This window comes from Chrysochloris asiatica, unplaced genomic scaffold (assembly GCF_000296735.1).
Source record: "Chrysochloris asiatica unplaced genomic scaffold, ChrAsi1.0 scaffold00130, whole genome shotgun sequence".
Lineage (NCBI taxonomy): Eukaryota > Metazoa > Chordata > Mammalia > Afrosoricida > Chrysochloridae > Chrysochloris > Chrysochloris asiatica.
In genome coordinates, this window is record NW_006408648.1 from 9,252,803 (window position 1) to 9,266,267 (window position 13,465).

The following is a 13,465-nucleotide window of genomic DNA, read 5'->3' on the forward strand; positions in this document are numbered from 1 at the left end:
TGACTGGCTTACAAGCTTTCAAGAGGGAGCCTAGATCCAGAGGGCGGGGAGGAAGGTAGTATCTCCACAGTAGTATTCAATCTGTCTAGGTGGGGCTGATGAAAGGAAATGCAGATAGGTCTCTTGTGATACAATAGTGAATAATTGTTATCAGGACTGACTGTGAGGGTTGGAAATATAAAGGTAGATGTTTTGCAGCAAGGAGGGGAGTGGTTAACTTTGCAGTCTAGGAGCGGAGGTTCCTGGGACCATCAAGGGAGAAGAACAGAATGTGGGACCCTATTCAGAGCAGCAGTGATGCTTGAGATGGAGGCAGAGATGATGACACGGAGAGATGGAGCAGCTGGGAAATCTAGACCCAGAGAGGGAGAGGGGCTGTGTGCTGACGACAGGGGGCAGGCTTGATGATGCCTGTGGTTGGTTGATGATGCATGGAGGGGATTGTAACCATGGCAATGAAATGATATATGATAGGATGAATGTAAAACTAATGTTCTCCCATGTAAACTATCACATAATTCACAATAAAACATTAAAAGAAAAAAAATATATATATGGTTATCTAGCCAGTGTACTATTGTTTAGCAATAAAAAGAAATTACATGTTACAATGTGGATGAAACTGAACAACAGTATGCTAAATAAAAGACAGGGTCCTGGTGTGGAGTTGTGGGATAAGCACAGGACTGCTAACCACAAGGTTGGTGGTTCAAACCTACCAGCTGCTCCTCAGAAACCCTATACAGAGTCCCTATGAGTCAGAGTCAACTCCACAGAATTTAACGAGTGAAAAACTCCTAGCACAAAGGTCTCCACATTATATGATTCCGTTTATAAGAAAGGCAAATCAAATCAGTGGTTTGGTGGTAGGTGTGGGATTAACTGCCAGTTGTGGTGAGGAAACTTCTGGGAGTGACATAAATGTTCTAACAGTGGATTGTGGCGATTGTTGCACAACACTGTTCTAAATTGAAAAACCTGTCTCCTAATTGCTTCTGCAACCACATGTCCCATTTTCTTCACATACCCTAAACTCACTTCATATCCCCAGGAGCCTCATGCTTCCAAACCTTTCCTCAGGTTATCCCTTCTGTCTGAAAGGTTTTTCCTCCCAGTCTCCACCTATCACAACATCATTCATTCTCCATGGCTCAGAACAAATGTCGGAATGCCAGAATCAATTCTTTCCTCCTCTGCCCTCTCACTGAGCATTCTCCGCACATCCTGAGAACCCTTGTGTTTGTGCACAGCTGTTCCCTCACTGTGGGGCAGTGCGCTCCTTGAGGGCAGGAATCTGATCTTATTCTTCCACAACATTCTAGCAAAGTACCTGGCATATCATCAGTACTTGGTCTGTGACTAAGTTTATGAATGAGTGGGCAAAGCTATGAAGAACAAGTAAGAATGCAGTCAGTGGGTGAGGTATAGATAGACCGTTGTTAGGAAAGCAGTTAAACTGCAAAACAGTAACCGTAAGTAAAAGGACAATGATAAAGACGCTGACCTATTTCTTACCTTCAGCAAGCAGCCAGCAAACACGAGGAAGCCTTGTGAATGTAGGTGATTGGCCAAGGAGAACCCAAATCCGGAATCACAGCCTGTGATCAGGACAGCCTTACTGCCAACCTGTTTGAGAAGGCCAGACCCCACATTAGTCCCCCAGGGTCCTGAGGACAGAGGGACCCAGCCTCCCCACCCTCTGGGCAATAACAATTGACATTTCCTGAATGGCCCAAGCCGGGCCCTACCTCCTGGGCTCTTGCTGTCTGGAGAGACATCATGGTAGAATGGGAAAAGCCCAGACTCTACCATCAATTAATAGTTTTGCTTGGGAAAGTTATTTCTACTTTGTGGGTCTCCATTTCCTCATCTACAATCACATTCTCACCATCACCACTACAATCATCATCATCTGTGCATACACTGCTGGTGGTGGTGCGCCACCAAGTCGGTTCCAACTCACAGTGACCCAGTATAGGGTTTCTGAGGCTGTAAATCTTTACAGGAGCAGAAAGTCTCATCTTTCTCCCACGGAACAGTTGGTAGGTTCGAACTGCTGACCTTGTGGTTTAGCAGCCCAACTCGTAATCCACTATGACACCAGAGCTTCTTGTGTAGAGACTAATCCTTACACTGCCTCATAACTATGATTATAACATCATGTTACAGCTGAGGAAACAGATTTCTTTTCTTTACATCTCATTGTAATGAGGACTGAGAGATTCCAAAGAACAAACTCACAGCACCTAACTTCATTAAGAAAGCCTCTGTAAATGCAATGTAAGCCCTAGTAATGTTAGGGACCAAATGAGAAAGGGGTTCCTGAGGGGTGTAAAGCTGTGTTCTGAGAGTGGCTGGGGGAGGGGCTTCAGACCACCCAACTTGTTTCCAGAAAGAAACTCACCGGATTCACCTGGCCAGCATAAGTTCTACGGCTGACAGGAGCAAAGGAGCTGGAGGAAAACAGTAGCGTGTGCCTGCAAGAGAAAACCGAGCCATGCATACAGGCTGTGCTCACCCCCTTGTCCCAGGGGCACAGTAATTCAGAGGCTACCACCCAGCCAAAAGCAGCACTGATTTTTGCTCCCACCCAAACACCTAGGGACACTCTGATAGAGCAGCCCTATCCCCACCAGGACTGCTAGGCTGATAGGAAGAGGGCCTATAGCAGCTGTTGTTGTTCTGTTGTTATATGCCATGGAGTCGGTTCCGACTCACAGTATCCTGTACAGGGTTTCCGAGGCTGTACATCTTTACAGGAGCAGAAAGCCTCATCTTTCTCCTGCGGAACAGCTGGTAGTCTCGAAATGCTGACCTTGCGGCTCGCAGCCCAATTCGTAACAACTACACTTTGTCACTGTGTAGATAGAGAACAAAAGTCCTGAGAACAAAAGTCCACCCAGAAGCTACTGTTGTTGTGAAGCCCTGACAAAAATTCAACTGTCCTTGTCCAACCCCAAGATAATTCTATCTTCTTTTCAAGGTGACAGAGATAGGAAACATATCAGATGAATTCACGTGTGGACCACCTTTCCAAACAGAATGCTTTATTCAGAAAGCCTCTGCAAATTCAATGTCTTAACCTCTACATATGGGGCCACCAAGTGTTGGAATCAATGCAACAGCAACTAGCAACAAGCAAATGCTGTTTCCTGACAGTTTTTATTTTTACTTTTTACTTTGATCTATTTAGATTCACATGGAGTTTCAAAAGTCATACAGACACATGCCCTTTTATATTTGACCCAATTTCCCCAATGGTGGTTGTTGTTGTTAAGTGCCATTGAGTTGATTCCGACCCAAAGCAACCCTGTATCGGGTTTCCAAGGAGCAGTTGGTCAGCTTGCAGTTCAAACGACTTTGCAGTCTGACACATTAGCCCACAGCGCCACACCAGTATATAGTAAAACTGTAATTCATAGTGTATTCCAGCCAGGATTCTGCCATTGACACAGTCAAGATTCACAACATGTCCATCCTCACAAGGAGCCTTTTGTTGCCCTCTTATAACCATACCCATTGCCTTCCCATGCCACTGCCTCCTTAACTTGCAGTAACCACGAATACTCTTCTCCATTTCTATGATTCTGTCATTTTGAGACTAAATGGAACCATCCAGTATGCACGGAATTGGCCTTTTCCGCTCAGCACAGTTCTCTAGAGATTCATCCAAGTTGTTGCATGACCAATAGTTTCTTTCAATTGCTGAATAGCATCTGAATTATTTATAGTTTGGGCTCTTAAGAATAAAGCTACTCCAGATATTCTGAACAGGTTCCTATACGAACTTAAGTTTTCATATCTTTGGAGTAAATGCACAGAATAGTAATTGCTGGATCCTACGATGGTTGCAAGGAGCTCTGGTAGCATAATGGTTACAAGTCTGCTTGCTAACCTCAAGGCCAGCAGTTCAAAACTACCAGCCATTCCACAGGAGAAAGATGAGGCTTTCTGCTCCCATAAAGACTTATAGCCTCGGAAACCCTTCATAGGGTCACTGTGAGTCTGAACCGACTCCATGACACACAACCACCACCACCGTGACAGTTGCATGTTTAGCTTTTTAAGACACTGCCAAACTGTTTTCCAAAGTAGCTGTAACAATTTTACGTTCTCAGTAGCAATGTGTACAACAGCCAGTTTGCATTTAGTCGTCATTATTTTACATTAGCCATTCTGAAAATATATAGTAATATCTCACTGTGGTTTTAATTTGCATTTCCCTAATCACTAATGGGAGTCCTGGTGTGGTGCTGTTGGTTAATGCGCCAGACTGCAAAGCTGTTTGAACTGCAAAGTCAGTGGTTCAAGCTCATCAGCCACTCCTCGGAAACCCTATACAGGGTTGCTATGGGTCGGAACTGACTTGATGGCACTTAACAACAACAACAGATCACTAATGACACCGAACACCTTTTCATGTGCTTTCTTGCCATCTGTACTTTGTCTGATAAAATGTCTTTTGCTCATTTTTTCTTTAGAGAAAATCTGTTTAATTTTGAGCACTTTTTTCTTTATATTCTGGATGCTAGACTTTTGTCATAGATGTGATTTTCATATCTTTTGTCTTTTCTTCCTCTTAACAGGATCTTTCAGAGAGAAAAGGTTTTAATTTTGATAAAGTCAAAATTTTCAACTCTTCCTTTTATGGATCTTATCTTTTGTGTCATCTAAGAACTCTTTAATTAGCTCCAGAACTCAAAGATGATTTTCTCATACGTTTTGTTCTAAAAGTTGCACTGTTTTACATTTAAGTCCACGATCCATTGTGAGTTAACTGTATAACATGTGAGGCAGTTTGAAGTTCCTTTTTTTTTTGGCTCCAGCACCATTTAAAAAATATATATTATCTCTCCTTCATTGGATTGTTTTTGTACTTTTGTCAAACATCAGTTGTGCATATTTGTATGAGTTTATTTCTGGGTTCTTTATTCTGTTTCAATGACTTATATATCTAACCCTCTGCAAATACCACAGTCTCAGCTGCTGTAGCTATAAAATAAATCTTAAATTTAATAGATTGATTCTTCTCACCTTATTATTTAAAAAAAAATTGTTAAATTGTTTGAGCTATTCGATTTCATGTGCTTTCCCAAGTAAATTTTAGAAGAATCTTGCCTACATAAAAAGTTTGATAGAAATAGTACTAAATCTGTGTGTGTATCAACTTGAGGAAAACATCTTTACTATGTGAGTCTTCAAATCCATGACCGTGGTATGGATTTATGATTAATTTCATTAATGTTGTATAGGTTCCAGCATACAAGTTTGTTATGTGTATGTTTTGTTAGATTACACTTAAGTAATTCTAAATACACCTACCTAAGCATTTTATATCTATTGTAAATTACATTGTATATTTAATTTTGATTCAAATGTTCTTATTGTTCCTGCAACCTTGAATTCACTTATTAGTTCTAGGAGTTTATTGTTGTTGATGTGTAGATTTCTAAGACTTTTCTATGTACAGAATCATGTCATCTGAAGAAAAGGGCAGTTTTATTTCTTTCCTTCCAATCTAGACATAGCTTTTTATGACTTTTTGTTACCTTACTGCACGAGTTAGCACTTCTTGCATAATGCCAAATACAATTGGTAAGAGTGACCATCCGTCCCAATCTTAAAGTTAAAGCTTCAGTCTTTCAACCATTAACTATAATGTTAGCATAGATTTTTTTGTAGATGCATTTTATTAAGTTGAGGAAGTGTCTGAGTTTATTTTCCTAAGAGCTTTTTTTAAAATCACAGATGGTTGCTGAGTCTTGCCAAATGTTTATTCTGGATTGATAAATATGATTCTGTGATTTTCACTTTGGCCTGTTAATATTATGTATCATATTAATTGGTTTTTAAATATCAAACTATCCTTGTATTCCTTGAAAAACCCTTTCGTCATGATGTATGATTACTCTGTTAATACACTGCTGAATATATCTTATGAATATTGATTTTGCATTTTAGGATTTTTCCATCTATATCAATGAGCGATACTAGTCTGTAGTTGTATGCCTTTGTCTAGCTTTGATATCAAGGTAATACTAGCTTCATAAAATGTATTGGGAAGTGTTATTGTGGGGTGGGGCTGGGAGTTTCGGTCCCCACTAGGCTCCACTATACCTCCCTGTCTGAGAGTGGTCGGAGTACCTCATTACTGTCCCTAAAGTGGGAGGGGTGAGGCCTTGCTATTGCTCGGTGGTAGGAAAAAGCCTGAGTCTGTTATGAGTTGAATTGTGTCCCCCAAAATATGTGTTATAAATCTTAACCTCTATGTCTGTGGTTATAATCCCACTTGGGAATGGGCTGTCTTTGCTATGCTAGTGAGGCAGGATAAGTATAGGGTGTTGTTGTTGTTAGCTGCCTTCGAGTCAGGTCTGACTCATAGCGAACCTGTATAGGGTTTCTGAGGAGAAGCTGGTGAGCTTGAACTGCCGACCTTGCAGTTCAAACCGACCTTGCAGTCCAGCGCATTAACCTTCAGTGCGATGTCAGGACTCATTGAATCAATTTCTTTTGAGTTATAAAAGAGACTAAATAAGCAAGTTAGCAAGCACATAAGGAGGAAGATAGATGCCAAGCCACATGGAGATTTCCAAGGAACCAGGTAACTAGCTGAAGAGACAAGGATCATCCCTCAGAGCCAACAGGGAGAAAAAGGCTTCTTCTAGAGCTGGTGCCTGAATTTGAACTCCTAGCTCCTAAACTGTGAAAGAATCAATTGTTTGTTAAAGCCATCATTTGTGATGTTTCTGATATAGCACTTCTAGATAATGAAGACAGCCTCCTTGGATATATGTCCCACAGGGAGGAGTGCCTTGTTACTGCTGGGTGGGGATGGAAGCCCAGACCCTGTATGCAGCCTTCTCTGACATCACTTCCAGTGAGGGAGCTACAGTACCGTGTCACAGACTGGTGAGGGTGTAAGTCTAGGCTCCGTGCTGACTTTTGCAAGTGTAGGTTGGGATGGGAATACAATCATTTTCCTTTGGTGGTTGGCTGAAGTACAGTTACTGTCTTAAATGTGTCTGCTTTGTTAGGATGCCTCTCTGCTGGCCCTTTGGCTAGAGATAGCAGGCTTGCTCTGTGCTCACTGGCAGATCTAGATTGTTGGTTTTTTCAGCTCCAGGTCTGGGGCATAACAAGCTAAAAGAAAACCCAGGGAACTCTCACCTTCTTGGTCCTAAGACCCCTAACCAGTCTGTCTTCCCTCCATCTATGAGAGTTTCCTTATGCTACCTTTATATGTGATGGTCAAAGCTTTTACTGTACCTAGCAGGAGGAATAGAAAAAACGTATCAACTACATCTCTGAAGGAGTTAACTTTTAAATGAATATTTAACCAGTAACAACAATTATGGGCACCATGGTGGTACAATGGTTAAACATTTGGATATTAAACGAAAGATTGAAGGTTTGAACCCCACGCAGTGGTCCCATGGAAGAAAGACCTGGTGGTTTTCTCCCATAAAGATTACAACCTAGAAAACCTATGGGCATTTCTACACTGTTACACAGGTCACTATGAGGCAGAATTGAGTTAGCAGCACCCAATAACAACAACAGTTACAGGACGTAGGGGTGGGTGAAAGTTGGTAGCAAAAGAAAAGAGCTGTGAGCTAGACTTTTAACTGTATACTATCATGTGTATTTAATTTGTACCATGTGAATACACATTACCTTTCCAAAACGTTGTTGTTGTTAAACACTGTCAAGTCAGTTCCAACTCATAGTGACCCTGTAAGTCATTTTAAACATTCATAGAAATATGTTATCTGACTTTTCTAAAGAATGTTGGGTTCACCAGGGGTAAGGAGCTCTGGCAGGGTAGTGGTTATGAATTGGGCTGCTAACCTCACGGTCAGCAGTTTGAAACTACCAGCTGTTCCGCAGGAGAAAGATGAGGCTTTCTGCTCCCGTAAAGATTTACAGCCTTGGAAACCCTGTGCAGAGTTGCTATGAGTTGGAACTGACTCCACGGCACATAACAACAACAACAACAGGTGGTAGGCAGAGTCCTGGTGTGGAGCTGGAAGCCAAACACTGGCACTTAACAACGAACTGCTAACCTTGAGGTTGGCAGCTCGACTCGTAACCACTACAGCCTCAGAAACCCTGTGCAGGGTCACTATGAGTCGGAACTGACTCCATGGTACTTAACAACAACAACAAACTGGTGTAGGGTAAGCACTGGACTGCCAGGTCAGTTTGAACTGCTAGGTCGGCGACTCAAACTTACCAGTTGCTCCTGGGAAACCCTATACAAGGTCGCTATGAGTCCGAAAAAACTTGATAGCACTTAACAAACCATGGTGGTACTGTGGGTTAAGCACTGGGACATAACTGCAAGGTACAAACCCATCAGCCTTTCTATGGGATAAAGATGTGGTAATCTGCTTCCATATGGAGCAGAGTCCTACTGTGCACATATGGGGCTGCCATGAGTTCTAATCCACTCAATGGCAAATAACAAGAGAAAGTAAAGGATGTTCATTTTTTCCCTTGCTCTGGGCTGCAAAATAAGAAAATAAATAAGAGGGCACACTGAATCCCCCTGGGAAAGCAATTCCAGAAGCTCCAAAAGAAGAGCAGTTTCTTTAATTTGTGCTTCCTCTATGTTACATTCATAAACAGTTCAGTGAAGACTCGGGGCATTAAAGTTAACGGGTTTTGTGTGTGTGTGTGTGTGTGTGTGTGTGTGTGTGTGTGCATAAGGCAGTTTATAAGGCCGTTTATCCAGGTGATCAAGGTAATGAGACACATCACCACGTGCCTCGGGATGTGTGATGCACTGGAGAGTACACCACCTTCTGTGGGATCTGTGCCAAACACGAGATCTAAACATGAGGAAACACCACACAAAACTAGAGAGCTGTTGTTGTTGTTAGGTACTGTCCAGTCAGTTCTGACTCATAATGACTCTATGAACCCCAAACACTGCCTGGTCCTGTGCCATCCTCATTGTTGCAGTCACTGCGTCAACCCAGCTCACCAATAGTCTTCTTCTTTTTTGCTGACTTTACCAAGCCTGAGACCCTTGTCCAGGGACTGGTCACTCCTAATAATACGTCCAAAGTACATAAGATGAACTCTTATCATCTTCCCTTCTAAGGGGTATTCTGGCTGTATTTCTTACAAGGCAAATGTGTTAGTTCTTCTGGAAGTCCATGGTCTATTCAATACTCATCACCAACACCATAATTCAAAACCAACAATTCTTCTCCAATCTTCCTTATATATTGTCCAGTGTTCACATACATATTAGGATATTGAAAGTGCTATATCTTGGGTCAGGCACACTTTAGTCCTCAAGGTGACATCTTTGTTTTTTAACATTTAAAAGAGTATTTATGCAGCAGATTTGCCCAAAGCATCATTTGATTTCTTGACCACTGCTTCCATGGGTGTTGACTGTGGATCTAAGTGAAATGAAATCCTTGACAACGTCAATCTTTTTTCCATTTCTTATAATGTTGCTTACTGGTCCAGCTGTAAGGATTTTTGTTTTCTTTATGTTGAGGTATAATCCATACTGAAGGCTGTAGTCCTTGATCTTCCTAAGTAAGTGCTTCAAGTCTTCTTTGCTTTCAGCAAGCAAGATTATGTCATCTGCATATTACCAGTTGTTAATGAGTCCTCCACAAATCCTGATGCTATATTCTTCTTCATGTAGTCCAGCTTCTTGGATATTTGCTCAGCATACTGATTGAATGAGTATGGTGCAAGGATACAACTCTGATGCACAGCTTTCCTGATTTTAAAACACACAGTATCCCCTTGCTTTGTTTGAATGGCTGACTCTTGGTCTATGTATAGGTTCCCCATGAGCACAATTATGTGTTCTGGAATTTTGATACTTTGAAATGTTATTCATAATTTGTTATGATCCATACAGTCAAATGCCTATGCAAAGTCACTATACGACAAGAAACATATTTCTAGTATTCTCTGTTTTCTGCCAAGATCCATCTGACATTAGCAATGATATCCCTCATTCCACATCCCCTTCTGAATCCAGCGGTTTGAATTTCTGGCAGTTCTATGTCCTTATACTGCTGCAACCATTTTTGAATTATCTTTAGCAAAAATGTTACTTGTGCATGATACTATGTCATTGCTGTGTGCCATCGAATCATTTCTAACTCATAGCAACCCTGTGAAGGGATTCCGAGAGTAGCTGGTGGGTTTGAACTGCTGACTTTGCAGTTACCAGTCCAATGCTTATCCTACAGCTCCACACCAGGTACAGTAATGATACTGATTGGTAATTTCTGCATCCTATTGGACCACCTTTCTTTGTAATGGGCAGGAATATGGATCTTTTGTAGTAGGTTAGCCAGATAGTGGTCTTCCAAATTTCTTGGCATAGATGAGAGTGCTTCTAATGTTGCATCTGTTTGTTGAAACAGCTAAATTGGTATTCCATCAATTCCTGGAGCCTAGTTTTCCATCAATGTCTTTAGTGCACCCAGAACTTCTTCCTTAAATAGCATTGGTTCTTGGTCATATGCTATTTCATGAAATGGTTGAATGTTAACCAGTTCTTTTTGGTACAGAGACCTCTGTATTCCTGCATCATTCAATACTTTGTCCATAGAATCCTTCAATATTTCATCAAGACTTGAATTTTTTCTTCAGTTCTTTCAGCTTGAGAAATGCTGAACACATTCTCCCTTTTTGTTTTTCTTAAGGCCTTTGCATATTTCATTATAATACTTTATCTTTTCAAGCTGTGCTTTGAAATCTTCTGTTCAATTCTTTTATTTACTTCATCATTTCTTCCATTTGCTTTACCTATTCCATGACCAAGAGTCAGTTTCAGAGTCTCTTCTAACATCCATTTGGATCTTTTCTTTCTTTCCTGTCTCTTTAATGCCCATTTGTTTTCTTCATGTATGATGTCTTTGATATCATTTCACGACTCATCTGGTCTTCAGTCATAAGTATTCTTCCTGTATGATGGATGTTCTTGATGTTGTCCCACTACTCTTCTGGTCTTTGGTCATTAGTATCTAATGCATCAAATCTCTTCTTGAGATGGTCTCTAAATTCAGGTGGGATATACTCAAGGTTGTACTTCAGCTCTTGTGGACTTGTTTTAATTTTCTTCAGCTTCAACTTGAACTTGAATATGAACAATAAATGGTCTGTTATGAAGTTGACCATTGACTGTGGTCTGACTGATGATACTGAGCTTCTCTATCATCTTTTTTCACAGATGTGGTCAATTTTTTTCCTGTGTATTCCATCTGGCAAGGTCCAAGTATCTAGCCACAGTTATAGGTCGTTGAAAAAAATAAATAAAAACTTATTTGAAATGCAACCTCCAGTGTTATTTTTATCAGCAAGGCCATCGTTTCCAACTTCTGATCCTTCTTAATTTCCAACTTTTACATTCCAATCACCAGTAACTGTCAATACATCTTTATTGCATGTTTGATCAATTTCAAAAAAAAAAGCATAAATTGGTAAAAATCTTCAGTATCTTCATCTTTGGCGTTAGTAGTTGGTGCATAAAATTTAATTGCAGCTGTATTAACTGGGTTTTCTTATCAGTGTATGGATATGATCCTATCATTGGCAGTATTATATTTCAAGACAGATCTTAAAATGTTCTTTTTCATGAGGAATGTGATACCCTTCCTTTTTAATTTGTCATTCCTGGCCTAGTTGGCCATGTTTATCTGATTCAAGATGACCAATATCAGTCCATTTCAACTCACTAGTATCTAGGATATTTACCTTTATGTGTTCCATTTCATTTTTGTTTCCTAGATTCATACTTTATACATTCCATATTCTGATTATTAATGGATATTTGCAGCTGTTTCTTTTCATTCTGAGTCACACCACACCAGCAAATGAAGGACTTGAAAGCTTTACTCCACCCATGTCATTAAGCTTGACTGTGCTATGAGACGGCAGTTCGTTGTTTCCAGATTGTATTTTGTATGCACTCCAACCTGAGGGGCTCATCTTCCCGCACTAGGTCAAGGTTCCACTGTTAGTCACGCGGTTTTCCCACGTCAGTCTTTTCAGAATCAGATCACCAAGTCCTCCTTCTTAGGCTGGAAGCTCCACTGAAGCCCACCCATCATGAGTATTTAAACAATACCGGTGGCATAGCGTCCAGCACAACGGCAACATGCAAGCCACCACAGTATGGAAAAAATGGCCAGTGAGTGACAGCAAATTGAAACAGTCTACAATAACTGGCCAGGGTGTCAAGATAATGCACAATAAAGACTTAGGGACTCTCCCCAACAGGAAGAGACAAAAGAGACATGGCAACTAAATGCAATGTGGGATCATAGATGGGATCTTGGATCAGAGAAAGGACATTAGTGGGGTCATTTAGCAAAATCTGAATAAGGTGTATAGATTAGTTAATAGTTAATATTTATCAATGTAATTTCCTGGTTTTGATAATTGCACTATGGTTTAGAAAGATGTTAGCTTTTGGGGAAGTTGGGTGAAAGACATATAGGAAGCTTTTGTACTTTTTTTTCAAATGTTTCCAAATAACACATTTATTAAAAAAAAAAAAAGTAGTTATGAAATATTTTCTCCTTTGCCTGTAAACCTGGGAAGGTCTCTGTCTTTTGTGGACACCTTTGAATTTCCTGTGCTGGTAGATGGCTGGGGATTTGAAAGACATCTTTCAGAGTCAGGGCTGATCACCACCCGCACCATCCATGTCAGTTTCTTACCTTGTTCCACTGCCTCTATCATAGAAACTCAGGGTTTTCCCTGGAAGCTGTAACAGGGGTCTGGAGAGGCGGGCAGTCAGCATTGTGGCAACAAGTAAAAAGTGATCTGCTTCCTTCTGGCTGGTTCTGAAACATAAAATGCATCTCAGCATTACCTTGCCACCTTTAGAGATGTAGGCAGGAGTGGGCATTTTCCTCCAGGCTGTGAAAGTCAAACTGGGCTCTGTTATTTCTGCCCAGGCTGGGTCATGGTACCAGAAATCGCCTTCCCTCCCCTGACTATGCCTTATGTGATAGAAAGATTCAGGAGGCTAGGCTATCTGGATACTTGGGTTCTGGTTTGGACTGGGTCACCAAATCCCTAGGCAGCCCTGGAGAAGCCAGCACTCAATTGTAACATCTCTAAACCATGTCAAATAGCGGCACCTGGGGACTCTAGTCCCTTGGGGATTGTGACTGAGTGTTCATCATCCTTGTTCCTCACATCCAGCAAAGCATCAACAGGTGGCCCAGAGCATTAGCCCTCCCACCCAGTTTGCTCACATGTCTCTTGAGGCAGCCCTGCCAGCCGTCCCATGTCACTGGACTTGGCTCTCTACCTCTCACTCCCATCCCACCAAACACGGTCTGACTTTGAGGAGCAGATGAATTAACCAGGAACTCATCTAACTCATTAGAACATGGAGGCTAGAACTATAAGATACTGAGACTCTTTAATCAACCTATAACACACGCATATTCTCCTCCACCTAAATTTAAAT

General features: G+C 41.2%; 1 protein-coding gene across 1 annotated transcript in view; it reads right to left on the reverse strand.

Moving 5' to 3' along the window:
• LOC102821193 (D-beta-hydroxybutyrate dehydrogenase, mitochondrial-like) overlaps positions 1-12,787 on the reverse strand; it is a 39,200-nt gene extending 26,413 nt beyond the window's left edge. Inside the window, exons 1-3 of the mRNA XM_006869413.1 lie at positions 12,705-12,787; positions 2,405-2,477; positions 1,516-1,626 (exon numbers count right to left, since the gene is read on the reverse strand). Coding sequence (XP_006869475.1) covers positions 1,516-1,626; positions 2,405-2,477; positions 12,705-12,787 — 267 coding nt within the window. The remainder of the gene's footprint in view (positions 1-1,515; positions 1,627-2,404; positions 2,478-12,704) is intronic.
• Between the last annotated feature and the right edge of the window lie 678 nt (positions 12,788-13,465).